This window comes from Citrus sinensis, chromosome 5 (assembly GCF_022201045.2).
Source record: "Citrus sinensis cultivar Valencia sweet orange chromosome 5, DVS_A1.0, whole genome shotgun sequence".
Taxonomy (NCBI): domain Eukaryota; kingdom Viridiplantae; phylum Streptophyta; class Magnoliopsida; order Sapindales; family Rutaceae; genus Citrus; species Citrus sinensis.
Genome location: NC_068560.1, coordinates 35289804 through 35301727, shown reverse-complemented (window position 1 = coordinate 35301727; position 11924 = coordinate 35289804). Strand labels below are relative to the sequence as shown.

Below are 11924 nucleotides of genomic sequence, written 5' to 3'. Positions count from 1 at the left end.
TAATTACGAAAAATCGATAAGGACTTTACTGAAATTATCCCTCAATAATAACTGAAATTATCCCTCGACAATAACCACACTATGAGAAATGAAAACCAAAACGGAAACCGTATAAATTTTTCGTTAATTCGTTTCCTTGCAAGAAGATTTGGTCTCCGTCAAGTCAAATCAAATAAACAGAAGTGACTTTTGACAAGATGATGAGCGAGGACCTCGGCGTTGAAGCTAAAGAAGCTGCTGTTCGTGAAGTCGCTAAGCTCTTGACTCTTCCCGACCAGTTGCAGTTCATTGGAGACATGAAAGCCGATTACATTGCTCGCCAACAGGTGGATGTGGATCCTTTTCTATATCCGAATTTCATTTTTTTTTAACGTTTTGTACAATTTTAGCATTCAATTGACTGTAGAATCAAAATTCTGATCTAGGCAAATGACTCGCAACTTAGTACAATGGTCGCAGAGCAGGTAATTACAGTTTACAGTTTCAATCTTCGCATTGTTATTTCTTCTGTGATTTGAAATTTGAAATGGCGAGCTCACGTTGAGTTTTACTCATTTTTTTATTGTTGGATTACGTACATGCAATCCAGATTGAGCAGGCGCAGACTGGATTAGAATCGCTGGCCTTGTCGGAGCAGATGATCAGCCAGCTTCGTGAGAATTTTATTTCTATTGAAAGGTATGTGATGGTGGTGGTGGTAGTAATTGTAAAAAATTGATGTGTTTTCTTTTGTGTTTATTGTGTGCTTAATGTTGTATTGTATTCTATATCAGGTACTGTCAAGAATGCCAAACTTTGATTGAAAATCATGATCAGATAAAGCTGCTTAGCAATGCTAGGAATAACTTAAGTACAACTCTCAAGGTCAGTGTAATCTTTCTACTAAGTTTCTTAATCTTGTTTGTTAATGGACTTTTGGTTAATGGTAACAAAGTTAAATATGTACAAGAATGCATTTGGGCTAAGTTGCTTTCTAGAATGGGATTTAGTGTCGTTAATTGGTTGGATCTGAAGGCCATTGGCGAATTAGGGTTTTTTTTTTTTTTGTTTAAGCTACAAATTTGGAGTGTGAAATGTTGAAGATTTTGTATGTTGATCTGCTTCTTTTCTTTTGGAGAATATGTATTGAACTTATTGATCTTTATTAGGACGTTGAGGGTATGATGTCTATTTCTGTTGAAGCAGCTGAGGCCAAGGATTCTTTGGGTGATGATAAAGAACTTATTAACACCTATGAGGTATATATTTGTATCAGTTGAGTTTCAAGTTGAAAATCTTAATAATTTTCTTAACACATTACACTAATTTCGTTCATCTTCTTACCTTCAATTTGTCATAGAGGTTAACAGCGCTTGATGGAAAACGGAGGTTTGCATTAGCAGCTGCTGAATCTCATAAAGAGGAAGTTGGCAGACTGAGGTCTCTATCTTTTTCTCAAATTCATTGCTGAATTCATAGTAAGCTCAAAGCAATTGACTGAGGAAGAAAATAAATTGAGCTCAATGATCATTATTATATTTTGTGTTTCCTTGATTATTGAGCAATGATTTAAGGATTTCAGTAGATTTTTGCATATGCACATGAATAATTAGGGTCTAGAAGTTACATATCAAAATTAGGTTATATTAAAAGCATGGCTAGCAGGTTTTGAATTGGTCATTTTGTCTCTTAATATTAATAGGATGCTTGTAAGCAATTGACTCAAAGCAAATTCATGGTTGTTTCTTGGCATATCTCATTAAATGCTATGTTAATGATGATTAGACACAGTAGTCATTTACGAAGATACATATAGAAAAAATTGTTACGATAGGAAAGGGAGCAAGAAAATACATTAACTTTTGGATTTAATAACACATCAAACTGAACGTGAATATTGGAATGACTTGTATTTTTGAACTCTGGGTTGGGGCGTTGATTGGTTTAATGTTTAGACTCAATCTTATTGACTTCTATTTTGAACTTTTGCCAGAGAATATTTTGAAGATGTTGATCAAATATGGGAAACATTTGAGAAGACATTATGGGGCTATATTTCGAACTTCTATAAGCTCTCCAAAGAAAGGTATATTCTTGTGATCTGGAAAACCTGTTGACTTTAGTAGTTCTTTAATTAACATGGATAGTCTCTCTCTTTTTACTGCAAAGCTACAATATAAATTATTCGTAATTCCGTATCGCTAATGATAACATTATTCATGCATCGAAATGTCTTTGAATATGTTTGTTTTATTTGTTTTGGAATCTTTTGTTGCTCAATTTCTCATACTCTGTTTTTTTTTTTTTTCTTCATTTTGTAGTCCACAAACTTTGGTCCGTGCTCTAAGGTATGTAGCTGATTGGCCTAAGAAATTTTCTGCTTTAATTAGGCTTCTTTTTTTTCTTTTTTTTTAAGGTTATGGATAATTGTGGAAACCAATATTCTTATTTTCAAAAAACTGCCAAATAGGAAGGGATCTACTTTATGGCAAGCATTGTGTATGAAATTTGCTACATACAGAGACATTGAGCTACATTTTGCATTTTCTTATGACAATGCAGATACTTCAATCTTTATGTATCATAAGTCAATATAATAATATATAACCATTTCTCATTTTTTGACTTGAATTTTGTTTTCTCCTCATAGGGTTGTTGAAATGCAAGAAATCCTTGATCAGCAACTTGCTGAGGAAGCAGCTGAAGCTGAGGGAGGTGGTGTGATGGCAGCAATTTCAAACCCTCGTAGAAGTGCCAAGTAACCATTTCAAAATGATTTTTAATATAAATATATTAACTCTAGTATGTCATTTTTGTCTTTTCTCACTACAAAGCATTATTGTGGTATTTCATTCCATTTATCCGGGGTGTTTATGTTTCATGTATTGCACCTTTTGTCTCACCAAGCTCTCTAGTGAATGCATTATGAGTTGTTTACTTATGTCCTCCAGGAAATCTACCACTGCAACCATTTCTTCAAACAGCCATACTCAGCAGAAGTTGAAGGTTCAAGGAAAAGGCTATAAGGATAAATGCTACGAGCAAATAAGGAAGGCAGTTGAAAGAAGATTTAATAAGCTTCTAACAGAGGTGCATCTTTTTGTCATTTATTAGCTACATCATTAGGAGGGAGAATATTTTGTAGTTGATTCTTCAATGTAAATGACTTAGTAATCTGTGCACCAGCTTGTGTTTGAAGACCTAAAAGCAGCTTTGGAGGAAGCTCGAACGGTATGCACCATTGATCACCAATTTATAAAACTTACATTCAATTTCATCAACTCACAAAGATGGGGATTTGTATCACCTCAAAAGACTTTCTTTCTTATTTTCCCCTTCTCTATTCATTTTTCCTTTGTTAAGTGCTATGATTTGTCTTGCGTTTGATATTTTCTGTTTTGCGGCCTACATGGGAAATTGAATTGAGAACTAAAATTGTTCATAGACAATTTTAATTTGAGATTGTGACAAGTTTCTGACAGAGAACGGCTGGCAAAATTCTTAAATTTTCAGCCTCAAGGATTCTATAACTTGCAGTGTATAACTTAGATAACATAATATTTTTATTTTTGGTGCATAGATTGGAGAAGAGCTTGCAGATATTTATGATTATGTGGCACCATGTTTTCCTCCAAGGTTTGTGCTGTTTAAAATCTGCTACTTTCTCACTTTACCAAGATCTGCAGCTTTGATTTCGGCTGATAAATCCAGACAGTAATTTTTGTCTCAGTTGCCCCCTAATTCTGTCTCTGGTGTGTATATGCAATTCATTGCGTGAGCATGAGCAATGCCATCGATGATCATTGGTCGCATCAAAGATAGTCTTCTATGGGACCATCTTATTCATTCTGGTTCAGTTTCCCATTTTGACAGATATGAAATTTTCCAGCTAATGGTAAACCTGTATACTGAGAGGTTTATTCAGATGCTTAGATTGCTAAGCGACAGGGCAAATGAACTGACAAATATAGAGATTTTAAAGGTATTTTCCTGGATTTTTTTGGTTTGGATTTCAAGCTTGTCATATCATTTTGTAAGCGCAACATGGTTATTGAACAGAATTTGGCATGCATAATATACTTCCGTTATAGCTACTATGGTTGCTTGCCATTAGGTCAAGTGATAACATACCTTTGCATAACAATAAAATGCATGCTAACTCTGCTTTCAAGTATTTACATAGCTACTAGTGGTTAGTTTGGGAAGCAATTATAATAAGCAAAAAGATGCAAGTAGTTTTAGCATTTCCCTTAAGACTTTATTTCTTTTTGGAGTTATACTATACTTGTAAGCCTCGTGGAGTTTTCTTCTTGTAAAATGAATCTCTTCTCTTTCTTTTTTAATATTTCTTTTTTCAGCAGTGCATTGATTTTTTTTGCTTGCAACTAGGTCACTGGTTGGGTAGTTGAATACCAAGATAATCTTATTGGGCTTGGGGTTGATGAGTCTCTTGCCCAAGTTTGTTCCGAGAGTGGTGCTATGGATCCCTTGATGAATTCATATGTTGAGAGAATGCAAGCTACAACAAAGGTAATATATTACTATCCAATCAGTCAATGGTGCTCTTACTTGTAAAATTTGCAATTCAACTTTGGTTAATTCTCTCTGGATAATTGTGCCACTTTTGCTTACTCTGTTTTCCAGAAATGGTACTTGAATATCTTGGATGCTGATAAAGTACAGCCGCCAAAGAGAACTGAAGATGGGAAGCTGTACACTCCAGCTGCTGTTGATTTGTTCAGGATCCTTGGTGAACAAGTGCAAATTGTGAGGGAAAATAGCACTGATATCATGTTGTACAGAATTGCTCTGGCTATTATTCAGGCAAGTTTCATCTAAATTTAAATAGAAGTAATCGTAATACATCAACTGCAATCTACCTCTGAACTCCTAACAAAAAGAAAAAGAGAAAAAGAAAGAACTTGTGAATTTTTTAAGTTCGGAAATTATCACTCAACTACCTAACTTTTGGCATCATGAAGACGTGCTCAGCAAACTGCCTGACCTATTGGTTTGTTGAACTCAACTACTTCATGTTAGAAAAGGTTTGTTGAACTGCCTGACTTATTGGATCACATCAGAGAGCCACTGCCCTGTCCAGAGCTGTTAGCTTCTGTTAGTACAATTTTTGTTATTCTGTATTAAGTTCCAAGTATGTAGGGGTGCTCAACAAACTGCTGGTACCTGCAATTTTTTCTTGTCTCTTATCTAAAAATCTTACTACCCAGTGTTCATAGAACAGCAAAATCAGCAGTTAGATATTGTTGTTTCTGACAAAAGTCAACTATAAGTTCAACATTTAACAATTGAATTATGAACAACCACAGATCAGAAGGCTAAAAGATTATCTATAAACGTAGGAAAGCTACTCAAATACGGCTCATATGTCCTAAACAAAAATCACTCTGAAATTTAAAACTTCTTTAAACAAAAGTCTCATACAATAAAATAAAACTCAATTATTTCCACTTAAAATAAGAAATTCAGTGCTTTACAGTCTTCATGACAACTTCTGTGATCTTGTCCTGTTACCTTATGGTACTACTGGATATCTGAGAGAAGACTAAAAATGATTAAGCTCATCTTTCTCTGATGATAGAATTCCTGTATGTCTTCTCTCTTATTGTAGTTCATCCAGTTTTTATTTTTGCTGTGTAGACCGTGGAAATCAGTGTCCACATTTAAGAGTTTTCAATAAAATGTCTCTTTTACCTTTCATATTTTAAAGCTAATTTCCTGTGTATTTCTTTAGGTAATGATTGATTTTCAAGCAGCTGAAAGAGAGAGACTTGCAGAACCTGCTCCTGAAATTGGTCTGGAACCTTTGTGTGCAATGGTTAGTGAAATCATGATCCATGGCTTGTGTTAATATGCATCGATTGTGTGAAAATTATTGGTTACTATTTTCTTTGGCTGGTTATTGACATGATCCACAGATAAACAACAATTTGCGCTGCTATGACCTTGCAATGGAGCTGAGCACCAGCACAATGGAAGCTCTTCCACCAAATTATGCTGAGCAGGTGATGCCAGAATAATTTAATTTCTGGTTTCCTTTTTTTTTTTTATTAAAAATTTTGAAATTCAGTGTAGCCACTTTTGAGTTTCCTTCTTGTTATAGTTTCCTTTAGCAGTGAACTCACACCCATATGCCTGCTTGTATTCAACACGCATTTTCTCATTGTAATGAGTTGGATTTTCGTTTTTTTCTTTTTCTCCTATGTCTCTCTTTGAAGAATAATATTATTATCTTACAAGAAAGGGGGATGCTGCCATTATTTTACTGCAAGGTTTTGTCCTGGTTCTACAGTTCCACCATTTTGTGTCACTTTGGATGACATGTCAAGTGAATCCTGGAAGATCATTTGTCAGCCTTTTGATTCAGTGATAATTTAATAATGTCAAGAAAATAGTTTCATTTAGTCTTGTTTATACCTATAATGTGTTGTGTTCAATGTTCTTGAAATTTTTTGGCATGCTGCAAACAGATTTAGCTGTTTTTAATAGCCAACTACAGAGACAATTTAAAATCTGTCTAGGTGGTGAGTTTCTATGGTTGTGTAATGAAAGCTAGGAAATATTAATCTTGTCTAAAGAGCATTTATTTAAGATTAGTTTCTCATATGTTTGATTTTAGTAATTTGGCCATCCTGGAAGATCCTTGCCATATAGCTCCATAAGTTTACAATAATAAAATTTTGCCCACCCTTTGCTCAGGTGGTAAAAAGGCGAGTATAGTTGGGTAGCCTATATTAATGTTTTTATGAGATAAGCAGAAAAAGGAATCCCTTTTTGTTGTCAGCAATAAAAAGAATTTAAAACAATGTAAACACCAGGCTTTCTAGTTGCGCCATTATTTGCAAAGATCTGTTCAATGTATTTGTAGGATCCCAACACATCTTGATGCATGATTGATTAGTGTATGATAATATGGGTGAAGACATTTCCATTTTCCCCCCCCCCCCCCCCCCCCGGTCTTTTTCTTCCCTTTTGGCACCATCATCTAATGTAAGCAGGCCTCATCTGCATTGAATCTAATGTAAGCTGGCCTCATCTGCATTGAATTTGTTTCTAAGAGTTTGGAGATCATGTATTCGCAGTTCTGAAACGTGGGCCCATATACTTTCTACTTGTTAAAATATCTGCTCCCTTTTGTCAATTTTGCAGGTTAATTTTGAAGACGCGTGCAAAGGTTTCCTAGAGGTTACGAAGGTATTTAAAACCTAAAGCTTTTAGTACTTGTTTTCCCTTCTTGATGTATGTTTCCGGTATAGTGTTTTGACATGACCTGATTTTCACGCCTCATCATTTATTCCAGCATCCATAAACACTGAAATTGACAGTTTATTGAAGGTAAACAAAGTGTACATCTGTGGTTGCATCAATTTTCAGCTTTCTGGGCCCTTTTTCTTGACCTTCTTGTCAGAAAGTATCTCAGTTTATTTGTGTTCTTTTGGAACAAATTTCAATAAGGCTTTGATCTTTGACTTTAATATCTCAAACCTTTTCACTTACAAATCATCACAAAAGTTGTAGCTAGTGCTCTTATTATGTTAGCAAAAATTATTATTAAGATGGAAATTTTATATTAGATAAGAACTTTTAGGCCTTATCACGGAATCACTGATTTAATGCAGGAGGCCGTGCGTCACACTCTCAATGTCATCTTTGAAGATCCAGGAGTGGAGCAGTTACTTGTCAAGCTTTATCAGAAAGGTAAAAGTTTACTAAAAAGCTTTACTTCTTTTCTCTTCTTAGATTGTAAATATTATAAATCCAGTCCATATATTTGCTTAAAACTTTTGGGTAAAATTGATCAAGTGTTCTAGTATTTGAATCACTACTCTAGCGTATTATAAATTATATTAAGTAGTGTATGATATTATGGTTGTTTTGTAGTAGTGTGTTGTGTATAGTTCACATGCCGAACACCTGGGTGACCTTGCTTGGTAGATATAGTGTTAAAATAATAATGTGCAATTTCTAATCATTCTATTATAGGTTATATATATGTATATGTATATGTATGTATGTATGTATGTATGTATGTATGTATGCATGTATATATGTATGCGCAATTAAATTGTGTTAAGAAGAAAAAATCTCAATTATTTTCTCTTAAGTTTTTAGTACTTTTGCTTCTAAATTGGTTTTTTCACTTTTTATACGCTTCAGAATGGAGTGATGGACAGGTTACTGAGTACTTAACAGCAACATTTGGTGATTATTTTATGGATGTGAAGATGTAAGTTTTTTCTTTCAACTTGGGTAACCTTAATGTTACTGCTTCCATGCATTGACTGAACATACTGCAGAAATCTCTGCTCCAACATATTATATCTTTATTATTCTGGTAGTTCTAATTTGCAGTGGAACAGTTCCTCTTATTCTTAATGTTCTGTAATTAAGGTTCATTGAAGAGAGATCATTCAGGAGGTTTGTTGAAGCTTGCTTGGAGGAAACAATAGTAATTTACATTGATCATCTTCTGACACAGGTCGTTCTTCTTTTTCCTTCTGACAGATTAGTCTTTCCATTTGGATATATCCTGCCCCTTCTATGATGTTTTCTATTTCTCTGACTTGATTGTTCATATGGTGCTGCAAATTCTAGAAAAACTACGTCAGGGAATTAACCATTGAACGACTGAGGGTGGATGAAGAGGTTATTACAGACTTTTTTAGGGAGTATATAAGTATTAATGTAAGTCTTGGTTCTTTTTTAGATGCGTTTTTATTCTTTTTTCATCATAAAACACTTCGAAGTAATTATTGGTGACAATGTATGGCCACTTACTAATGGTTTGAGCTATTTTTATTGTTTTGATTCTAATGTTTCATTATTATTCCTTAACCGTTTTCCTTTGGCTTCTGCTGTAGAAAGTTGAAAACAGAGTTAGGATATTGACCGATTTGAGAGAACTTGCTTCAGCAAATAGTGTGGATGCCTTCGCCCTCATTTATACGAATATCCTTGAACATCAACCTGACTGTCCGGTAAACATTTATAGACACTCTGCTACAATCTAAGTTATTCTTTTGATCCCATCTAATAATTCCTCTTATATGCATAAATGTTCCGTCACTCGGAATTTGCTGGTAGATTATAATGCTACTACATGAATTTTGAAAATGTTCAGTTATTCTGAACACATTGATTGAATTTTATCTGGTTTTATCTAATTTCAGCCTGAGGTTGTTGAGAGGCTTGTTGCATTACGAGACGGTATACCAAGAAAGGATGCAAAGGAGGTATGTGCAGTGCTGAGATTTAGTTCCTAGTAGTGTACAGTGCCATGTCCTTTTGGATGTCTTGGATCATCTTGTGGAATCAATAGTTCAGTATTTTTTGTATGATATTAATTTCCTAGTGGGAGAAATGCACTAAAAAAAAATGTGATGTGGTTTTCACGGGTAGAAACGACTAAACATACTCATTTTTAATGGTCTAAAGTTATAATTTGAATATTTATTAGGGCAATGTTGTTAAGAATTCTCTTATTGTCCTTGTTGTCAACCAGGTTTTACAAGAGTGCAAAGAAATCTACGAGAATTCTCTTGTTAATGGACATCCACCAAAGGCTGGTTTTGTTTTCTCAAGAGTGAAGTGCTTATCAGCTTCCAAAGGATACCTGTGGCGAAAGCTTACTTAATTGGAGCAGAAGGTCAGAGACTATATATTCATCAGTTCTTAGTGTTGTAACACTGCTGTAAATTTTTGTGTACATTGACATATGCTTTTCCGGTGATTATAGAACTTCATCCACATTAATTTATTTTTGTTATCTTGCTATTTCTGATTCATTGTGTTGATGCCAAAAAATGGCTTGTCCTCTTTTAACATTTTGATTTTTAGTTCAGTGAGTTTTTGTTAGGGCAAGCTGGTGCTTTTTTCCATGGTTATTTGATCTTACAAAATTAAGCTAGCATTGACCTCCAATGATCAAGTGAGTTTTGATTTCCAAGTAAATTGTAGAAAATTAAATAAAATAAAAAAATTAAGAAAATCAAATGACGGCGGTGGTATTATTCGGGTCCTTGAGAAAATTGCAAACCTTCTTCCGCAAGTTTTGGGCCGTTTATAATATTCTCAAACTAGCAAGCTGCACGTAAACGTCAAATGTCACCGTCTGATGCTTTTGATGGAAAAGAATTATTGGAGTCAGATTTGAAATGAAAATGATGGAAGTAAACATATGACAAGTCCATTTTATAACCAACCAAAGGAGCGAACCAAGGGATAAGCAATTCGATGTTATATAAGGAGACATTGCTTCAGCTAATTCGAAATGTTAGAGAGTGATACTTTTTTTTAAAAATGGATGAAACAAAAAGAACTACAGATTATTCAATAACCACAGAGGTGGAATGAAATTCTACTCATGGGGACCTGACATAGAACTTGCTGCTCTTATAACAAAGTGAGCAGTAAAGTTCGCAGACCGACGCACAAACGAGAATTGCACTTCTCTTATAAATTTAACAAGAGCTCAACATTCTTCAATAATTAGTTCAAAATCATTTGGACCTGAAAACTCCTCAACCAAAGCTCGGAACACTTGTAAACAGTCTATTGTAAATAGTCTATCTCTATAATAACACAAGGAAATTGCACCCCTTTAAGCCAACTAAGAGCTTCACGGATGCCAAGCTCTTCAGCCTCCTATGCTCCAAAACTTCCTACCATACCAACACACCTTGCTGCCAAGAAACATCTTTCTGAACTTCGAAGCACACAACCAAACCCAATCTTCCCCTAAGATGCAAAAACAGTTGTGTCTACATTGCACTTAACCCAGCCAAACTTAGGCTTCTCCCAACACAATGCCCCATGAACCAGCCCGTGACCATCATCATTAGCATCATACATTTGCTTCTTTGCTGCATGCCACTGATAAAGTAGCTGCCCAGCTGAGTTAAGAACCTGATAAGCTGAGCAAGTTTTGTTGTTCCAAACTCTATCATTGCGATTAATCCAAAGTCTCCAGCAAATCATTATAGCAACATTGCACTTATCTTTACTGCAACGTGTAAAGATGTGATCCAGCCGATCCAAGAAAAAAGAGCAGTGGCCAACAAAACCTACAGGGGAAGAGATCCAACAAGACTTAGCAAAGCTGCACTCAATCAAAGCATGTATAACAATTTCCTCATAAGCATTGCACACAATACAAGTAGAGGGAATATCCACCCTTTTAAAAATTAAATTGACTACAGTGGGCAACACATTGGTTGCAGCTCGCCAAATAAAATTCTTAACCTTATTCGGCACATTCAAGTTCCACAGTTTTCGCCATACACCCGCAAAGGAATCAATGGTAGTAGAAGTTAATAGCTTATAACAACTACGAACCGAATAGCAACCTCGAGAGCCAGCCAACCAATACCACACATCGTCATCTCGGCTGGAACTAAGAGGAATTTACAGAATCAATGCTTTGTCTCTTGAGTTGAAAATGTCTGAAACCACATCATAATCCCATACTCATTGGTTAGGCATCATTAAACTACCAATAGATGTTGTAGCAAGTTCCTCATTAAGATTAAAAGAAACAAAGCCATCATTGAGATTTGGAAACCAAGGATCCTTACTGATGGAAATCGTATGTCCACTGCCAACTTGCACTCTACTCCCTTGAATCACCATGTCCTTTACAGCCAACATAGAATGCCACACATAGCTGAGATTGTGTCCCAAAAAAGCTCGAAGAACAGAAGTTCGTGGATAGTAGCGAGCTTTGAGAATTTTTGCCATAAGAGAATCAGGACGGGTTAATAATCGCCACAACTGTTTTCCTAGCATCGCAATGTTGAATAAATGAAGTTGTTTAACGCCAAGGCCACCACACCCCTTTGGTTTGAACAAATATTCTCATATAACCCAAGTAATCCCTTTCCTTCCATTGTGATTGCTACGCCACTAGAAGGAATTCATCATCACTTCTA

General features: G+C 35.2%; 1 protein-coding gene across 1 annotated transcript; it reads left to right on the top strand.

Annotated features, from left to right (window-relative positions):
* Positions 1-77: 77 nt before the first annotated feature.
* LOC102611657 (exocyst complex component SEC6) lies at positions 78-9754 on the top strand. The gene is made up of 25 exons (XM_006473173.4): positions 78-326; positions 426-464; positions 590-678; positions 774-864; positions 1149-1238; positions 1340-1419; positions 1973-2065; positions 2301-2327; positions 2630-2737; positions 2931-3069; positions 3166-3210; positions 3560-3615; positions 3853-3961; positions 4369-4509; positions 4624-4803; positions 5732-5815; positions 5916-6002; positions 7147-7191; positions 7617-7695; positions 8155-8224; positions 8389-8476; positions 8593-8682; positions 8859-8975; positions 9168-9230; positions 9500-9754. The coding sequence occupies exons 1-25, from the start codon at positions 198-200 to the stop codon at positions 9629-9631; spliced, it is 2271 nt and encodes a 756-aa protein (XP_006473236.2). The 5' UTR covers positions 78-197; the 3' UTR covers positions 9632-9754.
* Positions 9755-11924: the final 2170 nt, after the last annotated feature.